General features: G+C 31.9%; 3 protein-coding genes across 7 annotated transcripts in view; 1 reads left to right on the top strand and 2 right to left on the bottom strand.

Annotated features, from left to right (window-relative positions):
• Positions 1-10,537: 10,537 nt before the first annotated feature.
• Positions 10,538-11,891, top strand: LOC105199747 (coiled-coil domain-containing protein 137). Of its 3 annotated transcripts, none has more exons than XM_011166967.3 (3): positions 10,538-10,677; positions 10,780-10,944; positions 11,012-11,891. In XM_011166967.3, exons 2-3 carry the CDS (start codon positions 10,868-10,870, stop codon positions 11,820-11,822), a joined length of 888 nt encoding a protein of 295 aa, XP_011165269.1. In that variant the 5' UTR covers positions 10,538-10,677; positions 10,780-10,867; the 3' UTR covers positions 11,823-11,891. The 3 variants fall into 3 exon arrangements, with proteins under 3 accessions (XP_011165269.1, XP_025997179.1, XP_025997180.1); XM_026141394.2 differs by having other exon boundaries at positions 10,544-10,681; XM_026141395.2 differs by having other exon boundaries at positions 10,557-10,673.
• Positions 11,875-14,466, bottom strand: LOC105199748 (BLOC-1-related complex subunit 5). Its single transcript, XM_011166968.3, has 2 exons — positions 13,616-14,466; positions 11,875-12,632 (listed from the first exon to the last, which is right to left on the bottom strand). Exons 1-2 carry the CDS (start codon positions 13,927-13,929, stop codon positions 12,125-12,127), a joined length of 822 nt encoding a protein of 273 aa, XP_011165270.1. The 5' UTR covers positions 13,930-14,466; the 3' UTR covers positions 11,875-12,124.
• A 5,331-nt stretch (positions 14,467-19,797) lies between these two features.
• The window catches only part of LOC113006169, a 2,037-nt gene continuing 1,299 nt past the window's right edge, over positions 19,798-20,535 (bottom strand). The window contains exon 5 of one of the 3 annotated variants that reach the window (XM_039458833.1): positions 19,798-19,977. Coding sequence is in view for 2 of the 3 variants with exons in the window: in XM_039458832.1 (XP_039314766.1) it covers positions 20,315-20,535 (221 nt within the window). In the remaining variant the exon portion in view is untranslated. Of the gene's footprint in view, positions 19,978-20,254 lie in introns of those variants that run through there. The other 2 variants (XM_039458832.1, XM_039458831.1) reach the window with 2 other exon arrangements.

The following is a 20,535-nucleotide window of genomic DNA, read 5'->3' as shown; positions in this document are numbered from 1 at the left end:
AGTCAAAAGTATACTGTGAAACTTTTATACAAGGTTTTTATTTCCGAAAAAATTTAAATTTTACATTAGAAAATATAAAATAAAAGCAAAATTGAGAGTGTTACTTTATAAAAGTAAAACGCTTTACCGTTACTTTTTGTAAAAGTAATTTGTTATTACTAATTTTAAAATGTAACGCTTTAAAGTTGTTATTATTTAAAAAGTAACAATTTGTTATTTTTTTGTTACTTTTTCATAAATTTGTTACGACTTTTTTTAGAGTGGCACTTAACTGTCTATATCGCTATTTGTCCAGTTCAATACGAAATCTGTAACGGCTTTAGTTATTCGCAACGTGTTAATACACATATAATGTTACACATGTATTATTTATAAAATAACTATAAAAAACAAGATAAAATTTGTTTACCGCCGCGTGACAAATAGAAAAAGGTAACAATTGTTATTTAAAAAAAAATAGTAGTAATATATGGTAACAGCGTCACATAAATAACGACGTTACAATTACTTATCTACCCTGACTAAAAATGACTATATTATATAAAACGTAAAAATGAAAATCTAATCCTTTGTATATCAATTTTAAAGATTTATTATGTAATTTAAAAATATGGATTGCTAAGATATGGTCAAATATAAAAGAATCAAACGTATACATAACAAAAAATTAAAATACATACACAATTAAAATTAAACATCTTTAATTGCTCCAATTAAAAATATCATTATTTTGTATTTAATTTACATACAATCATGTAAATTGTTTGATTTAAATATTATAAAATGCAAAAAAATGCGTCCCATAATAACAAAAAATATTTTTTTAATATAAAAAATGATATTACTTAGTAATATATAATATATTATATTTACACATAAAAAAATTGTTTAATTCTAAGATGTTAAAATGTTGTCTTACTTTTGTTTTCTTCCTTTAAATATTTAAAAATGTTTTATTTTTAAATAATGTTTAAGTTTAAAATACTGAAATGTTTAAACTTGCAACATCTCCCCAGCTAGCACATCCTGTTATATTCTAGTGTATTATATATAACAGAAAAGTGTAAACGACGTACGTTTAACCGAAAAATAACAGTCTGATGTCACAGAGACATTTCAAGACGTTTAAAAAGACGTTATTTTATGATATTTTATCTTTTAGAAACGTTTAGGGCAACGTTATCAATTTTACCGATTGAACGCGATTTACATCCCAGATAGCACAAAATATTTATAAAATATTTACTAAATATTTATAATATTTATTTTAATATTTTATAAACATTTAACAAAACATTTAATAAATGTTTTTATGGCCGTAGATTGGACTGATCATAAATATTTATCATAAATGTTTCAAAAATATTTATGATTTATGATAATTATTTTGAAAATGTTTGAAATATTCGTATAAATATTATATTACACCATATAATCCCAATGAGTAAAACAATATTTCTATATTTTAAAAAACCATTTTCGCAAAAAAATTCCATTCTTAGGAATTTTTTTCAGAAATTTCGAAGCGGTCACTCATCCAAGTCGCGACCAATATTTTAGAAAATATTTTAACAATATTTTTGATAAAGATTTTTATAATCTTTTTCCGTCATATGTATATAAAATATGTATAAAATATTTCTATAATATTTAAAAAAAATATTTATGATAAATATTTATTAATATTTATCATAAATATTGTGTGCTATTTGGGACATACCATTAAGAGTCCTAATAACTCATAGCGTAATGGTTAATGATGTCTTAAAGATCGATGTTCTAGCTCTATAATACCTAAAAGCTATTATATCTAAATTTAAAAACTACAAGCTTCTTAGATTTATTCTTTTTCTTTCTTAACCGTCAATAAAAAAATTTTGATGGTAAACATACCAAATTGAAAACAATTCTTATAGCATGGAGGAAAACCGTCAATATGGATATAGCACCGGTGAGAATCACAAAAACGTGAACATTACCGACGCAAAATATAGACAAATTAGCTACATAGTTCAATGTCCATATTTAATAAACTAAAGCCTGCCGCAGACGATACGTTTTTTCTTACTGGATTTCTAACTGGATTTTCTTACTTGCTACCGTACGGGCAATGGTACTGGCAGTGCTACTGGCCGTGGCTTCACACGGTGTGAGTTTTCGTACGGGCTGAGCAACTGAAATTTGTTTCATAGAAGCGGCACGCTTAAATATGGATGAGATAGATGAGATGGATGAAATTATTGCAACAGTTGTACATTGTCGTAAAATTGCTATTGCATTATTTTTAATTATTGAAAAATTGCGACAACAAAATAAATATCGCCGACGTTTATGGAGTCGACAGTCAATACATTCTTTAATGCCTTACTTTTACTGTGCTTATTATGATAATTTGGTGTGTTTATCGCATATAAACATGGTTCTTATTAGTAAGCCTCTATTAAACATAAAATACTTTTTTGGGACTATTTTGAAGTCTTTTCATTTTTGCACGACGTCATGTTTGCGAAGTGAATTCACGTTTGAACTTTGACAACACTTCGACAGTATAACCTGGTATAACCCAGTATAACCCTGGTATAACCTATACAGACTGCGTCTTGATTGGCTTTCACAATAAACCAGTACAGAATCACGTAAGAAAAATAGGACATGATCTATTACGAAAATCCAGTACGCGAGCCAGTAGCGTAGCCCGTAAGCTACCCATTTCCAGTACGGGAGCACGTAAGACTGCCAGTATAGGAGCACGTAAGCAATCCCGTAAGAAAAAACGTATCGTCTGCGGCAGGCTTTAGAGGCACTTCGAAATAAGGTTCCACTAGAGTCCTATATAAAGAGAGAAGCGACATCGAACCCCCACCACAACCTTCAGTATCCAATTGAGTCCTCCACCGCCATTTTGGGACCGCTAACGTCATCAAACACCATTCGTATCATTCTGCAAACAGCTGTGGTCACAATATGGCTGCTCGCTTAGCCAATCAACTATCAATCAGATTACCAATCAGAGCTTCGGACATCAATGTCGCTTCTCTCTTTATATAGGACTCTAGGTTCCATTCATGAAGTAAAGGCCACTACCAGCCTCCTCCGACTCAAGTTTTTGCCCGTTAAGTTAAGAAGATGCTAAAGTAACAGAAGAATTTCCTCAACGTCGGTCCTATAAATCACTGCAGATTATTTTTTGAGCGAGACCAGGGGGTCGATTGTGTATCTTTGTCGACTTTTCTCACTTCTCGTATTTTCATCTCACATGAAAAAATACGCGCGATTGGCTATGAGCATAGTGAAAATGCGATATCCCTATGCTCACGTGAGTGAAAATCACAAATGCGAGTGCGAGAAATGGTAGAAAACTTTACATAACCTTTAAAAAACGGTGCATCGCCTCTGAGTTAATCTCCAATAATCTCAAAGTCCCTCCTGTTGACGACTGACGACGCGTGTTCCGAGTAAGATATCAATTTAAAAAAAACGGTGCGTAAATATTGCATAATTGATTTATAATATATACTTATATTATTTATATCTTATTATTTATTTATTGTTATTTATTATTTATATACTTATATAATTATTAATTTATTTATATACTTTATACAATTTTACAATGTATTATCTAGAATATATTATCTAGAATATCGAATGTATCCTGAGTATCTTTCAGTCTCTTTCTTAATAAATTTAAATTTCTTTTTCTAATTTTTTTTCTAATTCGCATTTTCCTCTTGCTCGATAAAAAGTAAAAGGTACTCCATTCTGAAACGATACAAGACTCCGCAAACTCGACCAAATTCGACACAGTTTGATTGAACTCGACATCAAAATACTTGCCGAGTAATGTCACGTGAGAAATGTCGCATTTCCACTATGGTGAAAAGTAGCCAATCGAGTGAGAGCTCACTTTTACCATTTTCACTAGGTTTTGGAATACGCAATCGACCCCCAGGCTATCGCTCTTTGTCCATCACATAAATCTGTCTTTGTTTTTTTATTACTTTGTCATCTGCAAAAAGTCCTATCAACTACTGTTAAGGACCATATTGCTCTGTTTGTGACAGTTCAGTTTTGCTGAGCGAAATGTGCATGTGATAAAAGCACATTAGGATATCCTTTTTGTTAGGTGTTTAATCGTAATTTCACGCGGTCAGTGTTATTCGTGCATGTTTTCTGAAGTGCGCTCTACTATCATTTTGTACGAGTTACACAACTTCTGTATTAAGGCGGTGCTGAACTGACGGTGAAACTCACTCGACATCGGTACTTCAGTGGGTCGATTGTGTATCTTTGTCGACTTTTCTCACTTCTCGTATTTTCATCTCACATGAAAAAATACGCGCGATTGGCTATGAGCATAGTGAAAATGCGATATCCTTATGCTCGCGTGAGTGAAAATCACACATGCGAGTGCGAGCAATGGTAGAATACTTCACATAACCTTTAAAAAACGGTGCATCGCCTCCGAGTTAAATAATCTCCAATAATCTCAAAGTCCCTCCTGTTGACGATTGATGACGCGTGTCTCGAGAAAGATACCAATTTAAAAAAAACGGTGCGTAAATATTGCATAATTTATTTATAATATATACTTATATTATTTATATCTTATTATTTATTTATTGTTATTTATTATTTATATACTTATATAATTATTAATTTATTTATATACTTTATACAATTTTACAATGTATTATCTAGAATATCGAAAGGATCCTGAGTATTTCTCAATCTCCTTCTTAATAAATTTAAATTTCTTTTTCTAATTCTTTTTCTAATTCGCATTTTCCTCTTGCTCGATAAAAAATAAAAGGTACTCCATTCTGAAACGATACAAGACTCCGCAAACTCGACCAAATTCGACACAGTTTGATTGAACTCGACATCAAAATACTTGCCGAGTAATGTCACGTGAGAAATGTCGCATTTCCACTATGGTGAAAAGTAGCCAATCGAGTGAGAGCTCACTTTTACTATTTTCACTAGGTTTTGGAATACGCAATCGACCCCCTGATTTTTCTTCTACGAACTGTGGGTTGCGCGTAAGGCAAAGAGTAAAGCCCATATCAGACTATGCATTGAAAATATAAGAATGAAGATTATAGATTAAGTTTTGGCCAATCAAAATAAAAGGAGCTAAAATTTCTTTATTCCGATTGGTCAAATTTCAATCTTTAATTTTCAATCTTAATCTTTAATGCATAGTCTGATATGGGCCTAAGGGGAATAGGCTAGCGCTCTTTGTCAAACGCACTCATCTTTCCTTGTTCTTTTGACTTTAGCGTCTTTAATGCAACATCGAGGAACTAAACTAGTGCTCTGTGTCACTCAGTCTCACTCTTCACCGATTCTCACATCGATTCTGCACGCACACATAAACACGATATTTTTGATTGGAAATATTTTTTATACTAAAGTTTCTAGGATCGTTTTGAAAGCACACTAACAATCTTACGTGTAATTCACAGTACGCTGGATGGTTATTTTGTAGGTACACCCACGGAATTTGATTCTGTCCATGAGAAAATTTTCCCAACTGAGAAGTCACCACTTTCTACATACTTGCAGTTCATGATTAATGAAACGACTAGAGCTTATTGGTCGTTACGTTAATCATGAATTGTAAGTATGTAGAAAGATAGCGACTTCTCAGTTTGAAAACTTTCCCCATGGACAGAATCAAAGTCCTTGGGTGTACATACTATGTAGAAATTTCAGAATAGCTATTTGTATAAGTTTCTCATAAACCTTACACATAAATATTGCATCTTTTGAAGGAAATAATAAGCCTCCTTTATTTTTTATGGAAATCAAATCATGGTCGTAAGAATTTAGCTGGAGTTCTGTCAAAGCGTCAACACATTGTTCAAAATCTTTTTTTGTTAAAAAAACGTACTGCAATGCCTGATATGTATGATATAATACTGCGGGAGCATTTTGTAATTAGCTGCGAGTTATTTTTATTACGATACAAAGCAATATCATATATTTCTAGTTTTTATTATCACAATTTGATGCATCAGTTACTAATGTCTATTTTACATTATTGGCGGTTTTATTTACTGTCGTAATTAAATTTAATCAAGAAGTAAAATATAATATATTTATATTTGATATTGAAATACAGTTTCCAGATAAATCTTCTTTTAATTCCATTATGAAGCAAAATTTTTTTTATTGCTCTTTGAAATTGCTTTAAGCTATAGGGTTATTATTGCATCTAAATTGCTGTCTTATAATACTAAACATAAGTTCTAAATGATCTTGACTTAATTTGAAAGTGCAAATATATTATAACAAAGAATTTGATTTTTCGCAAAGCATAATCTCATTAAACATTTAATTGAAATACAAAAACCTAAAAATCTAGCGTTTCTACAAGAATTAATGAGTATGTTTCCATATGGAGTTTCTTTTAAATTGGAAATATATTCAAAACATTTATTTAATTTTGCATACATGATGTTTCTATTTCTTAAATTAATCCGTGCCTTATAATCGTATTGTTTCATATTTCGACTATTCTACGCAGTCCACCGGTTGAGCACGAGGTTTAACTTAACTCAGGCAATACGATACAGCGTTGAGTTGTCATGAATCATAAAGGTACTAGAGAGAGTCACGCCTAATATTTTTTGGCTCTAATGGAAACCAACTCAACTTAAGTTATCGTAAACACCTATGGAGTGCTAGTACCCTCTACTTTTCCTATGTTTTTGTGTAAGAAAGATCTGCAACGCTTCCATCTCCTAAGTGGCAGAAATGTAAAACAAAAAAGCAAGACAGCAATAGTAGATCAGAAAAGAAAGAGACGGAATACAATATATCGCTTTGAATTTATACGTTTACTCCAAAATATACGATTATATTTCTGTAAAATAAGAATTAATTTTACTAAATTAAAAGGAAATAAATATAAAATATACACATTTTATTATTAAAGATATATTTTAAAAAATTATATAATTTATATATATATATATATATATATATATAATAATAATAATAATTATAAAACATATAAAGCAAAAAATGGAAAGTAAGTAATTAAAAATAAAAACAAATAAGTGATGTCATATAAATAAAAGGAAGCCTCATTAGAGAACCGTTATTTTCGGGTAATAAAGTGTACAGTATAAATTATTGCCCGCTGAAAATAACAGTTTTAATTAAATTACGTCTTACGAAATTTTTGTGTTCATTCAACGTAATTATTTTACCTTCATAAGCTAATTTAACGTTCAAATAATACGTAATAATTAATTTTATTATTACATATTTATGATTCCCTAATATTTCTAGATCTTTAATATGTGTGTCAAAGTTAATAAATAATTTATCTAATCTTACATTTCTTAATGTTTCTTGAATCATTGTAGGGATTATATTTCTCATTTTTAATTTATTTTCTAATTTAAAAAATTAAAAATTTTTTCACAAATAGTTACTATTTTATAAGTGTCAATTTTTGGATATTGCACAAATGTTTATTACTGTCGCGTATAAAAGCCACACCATATGTTATTTTATACTGGAAATCGTCGCTTAGGAGATGAGGGCGCTGTAAATGTTTCTTACTAGGAACTTTATTTCTTACAGCCTAAAAGAGCCAACTAGGGGTGTTTACGATAACTAATTGGATCTCGGATTGGATTGAACAATGGTACTCAACGTAAGTATAGAAAATTTCCCTAGGCTAATCGGATTGACGATTGCTGTCTCAAATGTAATCCGATTGATGACGAAAGCGTGGAGACCGAGAAGCATGCTTGAAAAGTAAGTCTTTTTATTTTTTTAAATAATAACACAAAAAATCAAAGATTAAGTTACAAAGAATGATTTGATTTAGATTTATTGTAATTTTTTTTGTCTAAACACTGGATTTCGTTTAAATTTCTGTTTGTAAAAATTAATTAATCTATTCTAAAGTTTGTGATTATATCGGAAACAAATCAAAATTAATAAAACAATTATTAATTATTAGGTACATATTAAAGCATATAATATTTCAAGCATATCATATAGAATTCCTGTTTATTATAAACTTAGTAAACATAACTTTGAAATTATTCAACTACATTATACATTAATCAATATTAATTTATATATTAAAAATCAATAATGTTTCTAAAAATGTTCTTTTTATTCTTTTCCAGATCGTAAATAAACTTCAATTCCATGAATAAATAAAAATTACTGGAAAATGGATTTATTTGAAGAGGGCATTATTGAACAATATCAATTTGTGCTAACTTAAAATTTGTAAAATCTGCTTTTCTTTGTTAGCTGTTTATTAGAAAGTAATAATATAAAAACGGAATATACACAAATAAAATTCAAATAATTGTATATGACTTTTATTGTAACCAAAGGTACATATCAGTCATTCATAACAAAAATAAAAATTTTATGTAAATTTTAACATAATCTTTGCCTTCAACGGTTGTAGCTAGATCTTCGTACTTGTATTGTTTGTGTGATTTTATCACAAAAAAAATTTTTTTTTCCTATAGGTGAAAAATATGTACATTTTACAATAAAAGTCATGTATGCATACAATTATTTAAATTTTATTTATGTATATATTATGTTCTTATATTATTACTCTCTAATGAACAACTAACAAAAAATAGCAGATTTTACAAATTTTAAGTTAGCACAAATTGACGTTGTTCAATAATGTCCTTTTTATGTAAATACATTTTCCAGTAATTTTTATTTATTCTTGGAGTTGAAGTTTATCTACGATCTGGAAAAGAATAAAAAGAACATTTTCAGAGACATTATTGATTTTTAACATATAAATTAATATTGATTAATGTGTAATGTAGTTGAATAATTTCAAAGTTATTTTTACTAAGTTTATAATAAACAGGAATTCTATATGATATGCTTGAAATATTATATGCTTTAATATGTACCTAACAATTAATAATTGTTTTATTAATTTTGATTTGTTTCCGATATAACCACAAACTTTAGAATAGATTAATTAATTTTTACAAACAGAAATTTAAACAAAATCCAGTGTTTAGACAAAAAAAATTACAATAAATTTAAATTCAAATCATTCTTTTTAACTTTATTTTTGATTTTTTGTGTTATTATTTAAAAAAATAAAGAGACTTACTTTTCAAGCATGCTTCTCGGTCTCCACGCGTTCGTCATCAATCGGATTACATTTGAGACAGCAATCGTCAATCCGATTAGTCTAGGGAAATTTTCTATACCTACGTTGAGTATAGTCGTGAGCTAAAAGGTTGCAACACATTTTTTTTGATGGTAGATGATTTGATGCTTAATTGGTCGGATCCACAGGTAAGAACCAATGACGTTCGCCGTTTGATGAGCAAGTCTACATTTTAAAAACAATCGAAGAAAATGTGTTGCAACCTTTTAGCTCACGACTATACCATTGTTCAATCCAATCCGAGATCTGATTAGTTATCGTAAACACCCTGTGTCGTAGCTAGAAAGCACCCATAATAAGCTATTAGTCGGTATCATAATTCGTAAGCCGTAAAGCTGCGAATTCATGCAGCGATAAATCGCTGGCGACTTGGAAGAAGTGGGGGAAAAGTAACGCCAGCGTCAAGTATCTGTCGCTTTTCTCCTAGTACATATTCATGTGGCGACAAATCGCTAGCGACTAAAAGTACAATAAATATAAAAAAAAGTATTAAACAAGTATAAAATAAAATAAGTATTATTTTTATTAAAAATAATACTTATTAATCTGTAATTATTAACTAATAATTTACTGAGTTGATTGCAAAAGGCGCAATAGGCGTTTAGTGTCAATAGGCGCAATCAACTCAGTAAATTATTAGTTAATAATCACAGAGTAATAAGTATTATTTTTAATAGAAATTGAAGAGTGAAGAAAAATGAAAGTGACAATACGTTCAAATAAGGTGTATTCTGAATGCGCAAATATTTTGGGAACAGCAGTAGCAAGAGCAATTAAAAAGCGACGAATAGTGATTACAAGTGCTATAATGTTGGAATTGCAAAAAACACAAGAGAAACGGCATTACGAAAAGAAACAGTATTGGGTAGCTCCATACTTAAAAGACCGTCAGGATCATAGCTTTTTTCACGTATCCGTTCCTAAACTGATATTTGAAGATTCCATACTGCTCACGATTGTGTTGACTTGTCGCTGAAGTTCAACCAAGTTGAACTTCTGACGATTTGTCGACGGATTCCAACGGATTCGGCACAAATATGTGTAGAAGGGGAAAATCGAGGTAGAAGGGGAAAGTCGCCAGCGATTTATCGCTGCATGAATTCGCACCTTAAGAATTGATCAATCACAGTCGAATATTCTCTTCACATTCGACTGTGATTGGTCAATTTTTATGGCTTATAACTTAATAATACCGTTGATGTTTTTGATTGGCTGTCGCAATGGCTCTTCAATTGGCAACGGAGTGTTTGGGATTGCAGAACACTCAATAGGCCTGTTCGTGTTGCTGCCCTTTTTGAATTAATTTCTTTGTCGTCTCTCTCTTTTTTACGATCGAATATATATTTATCTCATCTCAAGTGCAAAAATTTTTAGGGATTTCAAGCAACTCGAACAGACCTATTATCATACATTGATCTATGGGTGCTGTCGAACTTGTCGATGGTCTCGAAAAAAACTACTAAAAAAGATAGATTCACAGATTGTATGTACGTATGTACATACATATGTTATAAATTTAAATTAAACAATTTATTCTTAAAAAGTTTTAATTACAAATGTTTATGTTTTTAAATTATTTTTGTTCCTAGAAAATAAATTTTAAGCTGATTACGCGGCCACGTGTGAACGTGAAGCGAGAGCGAATTGACGCGACAAGAGACGCAATAAAACGCAAATATGGGCCGCAAAATACCAGGAAAGAGACATCGAGGTATCAAGGATCCGGAGCAGCAGCGTGTCAAACGTCTGGCAGAGTGAGTTGTCAGTTAACTTTAAGCGATGCAGTTTAAATGGTAATTCTGAACCGGCAGCGGATTTTAGGTTAGAGTTATGTACGAATACGGCGCCAAAAAACGCAGACGAGCAGATCATTCCGAAGAGTTTGGAGCGTATAATTAAATTAAAGGAAGCTGCGAGGACTGACGGTGGCATCTCGAAAAAGAGACAAAGGAAAAAAAGTAGACTTATCTGCGTAGGGCTGCAGCATCAGAGACCAAATCACCCGAAAGCAAAGCTGGAAAAGACTGTACCAGTGTTTCAGCAGCGACCAGGCGAATCTGGTAAACAATTCATGCACAGGGTATCTAGAGATACGCACGATTTTCTTAACGAAGTAGCATTTGAAAACAAGTACGGCGTCCAAATTGAACGGGATTTGAATACTGGTAAAATTCAAGGACTAACAAAATGCAAACCTAAAAAGGATGATGTACAAGTGTTAGGAGCCAAGCATAAGAATATTAATAAGAAAAGGAAGACAATTAAAAGCTCTGTAACAAAAAATGATAAGCGGAAATTGAAATTACAAAAGAAAGAAAAAAAGCTGGAAAACTATGACGAGTTTGAGAGATTGCAAGATAAGGTTGTCTTTGGTGAAGTTGCCCATGAGCCTCCTAGATTAAAAATTAAATTGAAAGAAATGAATGAGAATAGAAAGCCAAAGAATTTATTATTGAATTCGTTGTTGGAAGGTTCTAAAAAGGGTTCTTTCGTCTCCAAAGTGATAAACCGATCTGCAAGAAGGAAATACTTGTCTGAAATGGAAAGAAGAAGACTAGAGAAGCAACAGAGTGAAGTTGTTGCAGCCTACAGACAATTGAAGTCTCAGCGATTGGCTAATAGAAGCTGTTAGGGTATGTTTAAAATATACAAAAACAATAAATTGTGCTTTAATAAAGCATATATTTTTCTTTTTCAAAAATTTTTTTTATTGATTTAATTATGTTATGATTGTGTCGAATGCAAGTTGAATCTGGAAATTACAACTATTATAATGGAATTAATTGAAGTTTCTCTCTTGAAACTGGCTAATTTTCCAAAGTTATTTGCACTTTTTAATCACAATTTTTTTGTGAAAGAACACAAACATTTTATAGACCCTAGGTTTTTTGCTGAAATATAAGCGATGTAATTCCTCTTATAATTTGGATGTATTTAACCTGTGGTCCATACAAAGGGCTCAAGTCTTTCTTCTACTGGCAACAGATTGTTGAGCGTTTCGAGGCTTTCGAGGGTTTGATTGAGGAGCGAATGGCATCTAGTGAGCTGACGGCTAAGCTCGTGTACTTTGTTCATCTGTTCTGCAAATCTAGCAAATCTCTTCTGTCGATCTATAGCAAGGTTTAGCACTTTACCAAATTCCACTTCCATGCTAGTACATAGAGCGGCTTGCTCCATCGCTATTGTCTGCGCATTCGTATTGAGGTGATGTTGATATCGTGCACATAGATTGAACAGACCAACAGGATCAAGCCTTTCCAGGACTTCCGGATCGCGTACACCTGGTGGTAGATTCAAAGTGCCACGCATGATAGGTAGGAACATTGGGATACTTTGTAGTTTCATTATGTCAGGATCCTTGTCCGCTGTAAGGTCTGTTTGAGCTGGTTTTACCACTACGATATTGTGCATTTTGTTGTCCGATGTATTAATTTTCCTGTGACTTAACACAAGAGGGAAAAAGTTCAAATTAATAAAATTCTATATAACAAAGAATTGTGTATAAAATATGACATATAATTTATATTTTTGTGCTAAAATATGTATTTTGGTAAAGCAAGTATTATATTATAATGAAATATTACATGCCATATTAAGATCCCTGGCCAATCATTACTATCTCAGATGTCATCTTGTGACTAAGAAGCGAGAAAATACACAATAAAAATTTGTTCAAAATATATATGCAAATAGAAATATTTTTCAATGAAACAGCATTTGTGATCAAAAGAATAGACTTATAAAGTATAGTGAAACTATTCTTTTGTTTCGAGAAGGAATTTAAATTGTATTCATTTCTATGTATATGAGATAAATTAAAATTATCAGATAGCCTTTTAACAGCAGATTCTTTGGAAAATTCTACAATAATCCTAATATGAAAATTTCGAGTCTACAATAGTTGTTAAATTATTATTACCGATTAAAGTTCATGAATTGTGAAGCAGATATTTCGTGCATTCAATGAAATGGTGTTATGAGTTATGACAAATGATAAAAATAGTAGCAATCTCTTTACTAAAAAAAATTTTGTACAAATAGAGCATGTTATATGGATCGTTTCTAGATATGTTTGTTTATTAATTAATGAAAAGATAAGTTTTCATTATACTTTTCAAGTGGATTCTATCTAGTATGTTGTTCTATTGTAATAACATATATCTCCATTTTAATACATTTGCAAGAATTTTTATTGTATGTTTTCTTGCTTCATCACAATTTAAAATAGTAGTGACGAGTGAACAGGAATCTAAGTGACATAATACAAAATCTTTACACATATTTATAAAAATAGAAAGATAAAATTATCAAAACAGCTTGTTATTTGACATAATTTAAACAAGATTATTATCTTGATATATTTTTGTTTCGTTGGAAATATCTAAAAAAAAAAGGTCAAAAATTGTATAACTCATTGATGCATACTTGTGATTTGTTGTGCCTAGGCTATTTTTCCGCCTTGAGATTTCGCCAGCTCCAATACTCTTTCCCCTATAGAGTTGTGATTGTTTGTTTGTCATCTTTGGCGAATCTCCGATAGGTCGATTCACTGTATAAGAAATATATGGAAGATCGGAATCAGAACAAATGCTGGCGCCAGGGCTGGTACACCTTGGTGGAGTGTCTTCTGGCATTCTCTCGCGATTTGGAACACTTTTGCCACGTCTGAGTTGATTCGTCCTTGTTTTTCCATTATTGGCATTTTGATTACTACTTTGAGAGCTTTGCTCTGATCCCATTTTAAGATTTTTTAAAGTTTATGAAACTTCAGGAAATGTGTCAGAAGCGTCTGTATAAAGTTATGCACTTCAACCAAATCACAGTATACACGTTATTTTATAATATCCAATGTTTTTTTTTACCAACTTCCTGAATTAAAAGCTTCGCGATTTATCCTGAAGTTTGTCAGAAATTGATATAAAATACACTTTTGCGAATATCACAGAATATTTAATACATTTAATAAATTTAATAATATATGTGTGTAATAGAGAAATATATAAAGCTATTTTTACATATTTTGCGAAAGTACCAATAATATTTTACTGTTTGTCTTGTCATAACACATTATTATGTCAATAGATGGAAGGTAATCACTAAGAGAATACACTATGTAAACATTTCTATTTCATGCTTAATTGGTGTTATTTCATATTTTTACGAGTGTTTTACATATGTATTGTTTATACATTTAGATTATTTTATTTCGTGATTGATCTATCTACGAAAATTTCATTCAACGTCACTTTTCTATTGAGCATTAACTATGTAAAAGTATAGCGAGGGATTCGGATAAAAAATAACCAGATGCGCGATAATTTCACCATCTTGAAACAAATACAAATGGACAAGAGTCGCAACACTTTTTTTCGATGGGTTTTAGAACGTAGCCTTGCTCGTTAAGCGGTAAATGTAAAGGTTGGTTTATAAAGTCTGGTTTATGCAGGCAAGAAATTGACCAGTCATAGTCGATTATTCTTCTATATATCAATTATGATTTGCCAATTTCTTAGGGCCAGTTTCACAACTTAGTTTAACCGGAGTTTAAACCTTTAAACTTGGTTTACGGTAAATATTGTGTCCCACAACTGTCTTAAACCTCGGTTAACGTTGTTAAACTGCGGTTAAAGTTGAACGGCGAAATTCGGGCGTTTAAGGTAGATAACCGAGGTTTAATACTGCAGCGCCACTGCTTTCAGTAATCTTTCGAGTATTGTACTTCATGGCTGATATCTCTACGGAATTGTAAAAAGGTTATGTTGCAAGATATGGCTCTGGAATATATGTTATCGTCATCTGACGATGAAGATTTTGTGCAAATAATAAATCGACGCCCGAGAATAATTAGAAGACGACCGTCATATTTTGAAGAATTTGATGACATTGATTTTTATGCTCGATTTCGCTTAACCAAGGAATCTGTTACTGCAGTCTTAAGAGAAATCAAAGAAGAAATTTCTCATAAAACAGAACAGTAAAAATAGTTTTGTAATATTATTAAATTAGTACTTATAGATTACATACTATAATTACGATGACCATATATGTGTTTTTCCAAAGAACAGTTTTTTTTTTATTTCGAGTGGCTGTCTTTTAGATTTATTTATTTTTTTCAAAACTCAATTTTGTCTTTTATTCTAATCTGTTGTTCTTTATTTTATGAGAAATTTTTTTCTAATTAGTGTTCCAATGTTTAATGTACTTAATAAAGTGTAAATTTTTACAGTAACAATTGAATTTAATTGTTTAGTTCAAACTGATTTGGGCACGTATTACGCATTTGTTCGGAATCAATTCCGATCGGAATTATTCCGTTTTCCCCTAAATTTCTATTGTGTTTTCTAGGGAAAACGGAATAATTCCGATCGGAATCGATTCCGAACAAATGCATAATACGTGCCTTGGAAACATGTAAGAAGAAAACTTTAAAACTTTTAAATTTGTTCATTATTTTTTGCTTTGGTGTATAGAACCTGTAATATCTCATTCCCCACTCTTCGGTAACAACCAATCACACTACTTGTTCTAGAAGAAAGATAAGTCTGTTGAAGTTTCTTCGCATAGATTATAGGTTTACGTAACCTAGAGTTAAAATCTGGTTGTGAAACGCGATAGAAGTTTAATCGTGGCGTTAAACTTGACGGTAGTTCAACTAAGCTCGGATTAAACCCAAAGTGAAACTGGGCCTAAGGCCCGGTTTCACAATTCACGGTTAGCTCGAGTTAATCGAAGTTTAACTCGCTGAACTCAGTTTAGCGCATTTGTGGCGTTCCACAACCACCTTCGTTAAGGTTCACTTGCCTCGGTTAAAGATGAGGCTTGTTTTCTATTCCTGCACTAGACTGCACTGGAACGTTCCATCTTGCTTTCACTAACTTTCAAATATATATCTATTTCATTTTATGTACACACTAATCAGGAAGTTTAGGAACAGAAAACAAACGGATGAACCCCCGATTTTGGGCGTTTAACCAATTTAACCGAGGTTTACAACCCTGGCACCAATGAAATTGCTGTGAAAGTTTCGCACATCTCGTAATCATATTTACTTTTGAGTAAATATGATATATCATATATATCATTTTTTGCTTTCAATAATTTCAACTAATGTAATTTTTTCATCTCTTGAAAAATTCGGTAGCCGCTTTTTATTCATATTATCCTTCACGGACAATTCTTTTTTACAGGACATCACAATTATTTTATTATATAACTTTTATTGAACAAAAGTAAAAGTTCTTCAGCCGTTTACGAGCTCTTACAACAATTCTTCTTCTTATCCTTTTGAGTGATACCCAGTAACTATAAATGAACAGGAAACGATGAACAGGAAATGAACGATTTGACTATGATGCAAAAATAAATGCAATAATAAAATACAGAAAGACAGTGATCATTCCGGCAGACCGATTGAGATATAATCGACAGTCACAAGAAAAATATATCAGTAACGGGCGAAAACGTCCGAACGTGTATGTCACAAACAAGCTCTCAACTATAATATATACCTTAGAACTTTATGGCTTTATGTTACGGCTATTGTAAAATGGGCTACATCGGCATGCTTTTCCCTCTTTTTTTTCAAAATTTTAACTAACCAATTACAATTTACGTTTAAGGAGAAAGAAGCATATATTCTGAGTTTCAGTAAATAGAGTATAGGGTTACGTAACCTACGGTTAAAAATGAGTTGTGGAACGCCATACAGGTTTAACGCCGGCGTCAATTTTGACGGACGTTCAGCTAAACTTGGGTTAATCTGAAAGTTGTGAAACCGGGCCTTACGGTTACGACCTGCGGTCATCTTCTTGAAATTATGCGATTAAGGGTGTATTCCGAAAGTTCTATCGAAAATATCCCTTTTAATAATAAAGTTGGTAACACTGTAACTAACTACGCTGTGTTCCGTAATAAAAGTTGAGTTTGTGATTTCGTTAGCTTGCAGAAACCATCGAAGTTATAGTTGAATTTCTTGTAATTTAATTATTTATAAAATAATTTTAATGACGTATTATCTATTAAAATAATTCTAATCACGTATTATTAAAATAATATTTACTACCAATAATTTTTATTTTAAAATAGGAATTAAGCAAAAGATGGATTGCCAAAAATTCTATGAAGCTAAAAATTGCAAGTTCTGATTAATTTTAAATTATTAATTGTAAGTAAATTATATTTGTAAGTAAATTATATTAATTGTAAGTAAATTAAATTGTAAGTAAACTATATATCCGTTTATGTGCACTAAGAGTGCATGATAAAATTTATTCTATTTAAGTAATTGGAGAGGCTACAGTAGAGTCCTATATAAAGAGAGAAGCGACATCAAACCCCCACCACAACTTTCAGTATCCAATTGAGTCCTCCACCGCCATTTTGGGACCGCTTTAACGTCATCAAACACCATTCGTATCATTCTGCAAACAGCTGTGGTCACAATATGGCTGCTCGCTTAGCCAATCAAGTCTCAATCAGTTTACCAATCAGAGCTTCGGACATCAATGTCGCTTCTCTCTTTATATAGGACTCTAGGCTATAGTAGCTTAGCTAGCATGCTTATAAATGTTAGACTTTTATTAGATATTATTATAATATAATTTTATACTTATTTCATACAAAATCAAATAAGATTTTTAAAAAATAATATCAATATTGGTAATATCAAAAAATTTATCATACAAACAAACTTTGCAATTAATTTTCAGTCTTTGGAAGTTCTTGTGCTCTTCAATTCCTATTTTAAAATAAAAGTTATTGTCAGTAAATAATATTTTAATTAATAATACATAATCACAATTATTTTTAAATAATTAAAATACAAGAAATTAAACTAACCTCTCTGCTGATCTTTGCAAGCCAAGAATAATCACAAATTCAACTTACATTACGGAACACATCGTAGTTAGTTACAGTGCTACCAACTTTATAATTAAAAAGATCATTTTCAATCAAACTTTCGGAACACACCCTAAGTATGACCACTCGCTATGTATGACTGTACAGTTGTGTTCATTATAGTTGCGACACTTTTTCTTAGTTGCGTCTCTGAACACGCAACTATAACAAGAGCTGAGAACATAATCTTACTTGTGGATCCAACCAATTATGTTTGCCGCTCGATGAGCAAGGCTACATTCCAAAAACCATCGAAAAAAAAGTGTCGCAACTATAATGAACACGACTGTACACCCAAGGACTTTGATTCTGTCCATGGGTGTACACCCACGGAATTTGATTCTGTCCATGGGGAAATTTTCCAAACTGAGAAGTCACCATTTTCTACATACTAACAGTTTATGATTAATGTAACGACTAGATTTTATTGGTCGTTACGTTAATCATAAACTGTAAGTATGTAGAAAGATAGCCACTTCTTAGTTTGGAAAATTTCCCCATGGACAGAATCAAATTCCATGGGTGTACACCCAAGGACTTTGATTCTGTCCATGGGGAAATTTTTCAAACTGAGACGTCACCACTTTCTACATATTTGCAGTTCATGATTAATGAAACAACTAGAGCTTATTGGTCGTTACGTAAATCATAAACTGTAAATATGTAAAAAGATAGCGACTTCTTAGTTTGGAAAATTTCCCCATGGACAGAATCAAAGTCCTTGGGTGTACAGTGCGTTGCATTGATGCCTGGGGTTTGATTTTAGGGACCACGTTTCTTTCTTGGTTATTTTTACGTTTATGATCGAATGCTGCGGTGATCGTTGATGCAGTATTCGATCATGAACGTAAAAATAACCAAGAAAAAAACGTGGTCTTTAAAATCGGTACCCCAGGCATCAATGCAACGCATTGTACATACGCTATCTCGCTACGGTGCGCCATTAGTGGCGGGAAAGCGGCGGGTCCCGATAGCGCACATCCCGATTAGAGTCCTATATAAACCGTTTGTTTTCTGTTCCTGAACTCTCTAAATAAGTGTACACTTAAAATGAAATAGATAGATGTTTCAAAGTTAGCGAAAGCAAGAAGGAACGTTCCAATGCAGTCTAGTGCAGGAATAGAAAACAAGCCTAAAGAGAGAAGCGACATCGAACCCCCACCACGACCTTCAGTATCCAATTGAGTCCTCCACCGCCATTTTGGGACCGCTCTAACGTCATCAAACACCATTCGTATCATTCTACAAACAGCTGTGGTCACAATATGGCTGCTCGCTTAGCTAATCAAGTATCAATCAGATTCACAATCAGAGCTTTGGACATCAATGTCGCTTCTCTCTTTATATAGGACTCTAATCCCGATAGCACACAAACCACTCACAATGGCAGATGCCTAGAGATTTTCCGTAGGTTGAGTTAGATAAGTCAAGATGATTGGTTGGTTGGCTATCGGGATGTGCGCTATTGGAACCCTCCATATATGTAATACTCCTATATTGCTAGTTCCGTATCTTCACAATGAGCGGGACGAGCCCCGTAAAAAAGAGATGCACGAATTCCAAATATGGGCATGGACGGTCAACCCTCATTATGCGCAGGCGCGTCTATTGAGTGAGTGTGAGCGAGAGACAAGGATTAGGAAATGAGACGGAAAGGACGCGAAACAGAAAAAACATTACCCGGTCGCGACCGAATGCTTATTTGCAACTTCTAACGGATAAATGTTAATTAACGAATAATAATATTTGAAGAGAATGATTGAAATTATAGGTGTAGGGTTTTTCATTTTAATGGACATTCTAAAATATCTCGAGAATAAGATATGGAATAGGAAAATGTAATCTTTTTAGATAAAAGCGTTTTTAATAGTTCAAGCAAGTCATTATTACTGTTTTAAATGGAACAATCTTAAGATTTAATTACTTCCTCAGAATATTTAGCGTAAAAAGTACGAGTAAAATAGAAAAAAATGGAATACAAAATATTTTATGCCTTAATCCGACGATTTTGGCATAAAATATCTCGTAAATATTTTTTCAAATTTCATGAAATAAAAATTTCATGAAATAAATGATCTCATCAGTAATCTTTTAGAAAAGAGAAATGGTGGTGCATAAGCAAATACATAAAAAAAACGTACATATTAGATCGGATCAAATTTTATGTGAAATTATAAGAAATACATTTTATTTGGATTTTTTTGAATTTGTGAAATGTAGGATAAACTAAAGATTGCGCTCATGTCCACAACAAGTGGTAATGCGTTTACACAGCTCTCGATTTTTTTTCTGCAGATTGTGGATCAAATTACGTTTTTTATTATGGATTTTGTTCACCATAGCAATGACTCTTCGAGTCCTTTTCAGTGTTGAGAAATCGGAGCTTACAATGTCTGATATGAACCGAGGTTCTGCAAATCTCCGTTTCTTCGGAGGAGTATGCATCT

This window comes from Solenopsis invicta, chromosome 16 (assembly GCF_016802725.1).
Source record: "Solenopsis invicta isolate M01_SB chromosome 16, UNIL_Sinv_3.0, whole genome shotgun sequence".
Classification (NCBI taxonomy): domain Eukaryota; kingdom Metazoa; phylum Arthropoda; class Insecta; order Hymenoptera; family Formicidae; genus Solenopsis; species Solenopsis invicta.
The sequence above is the reverse complement of the archived record's forward strand: the minus strand, read 5'-3'. Positions and strand labels throughout refer to the sequence as shown.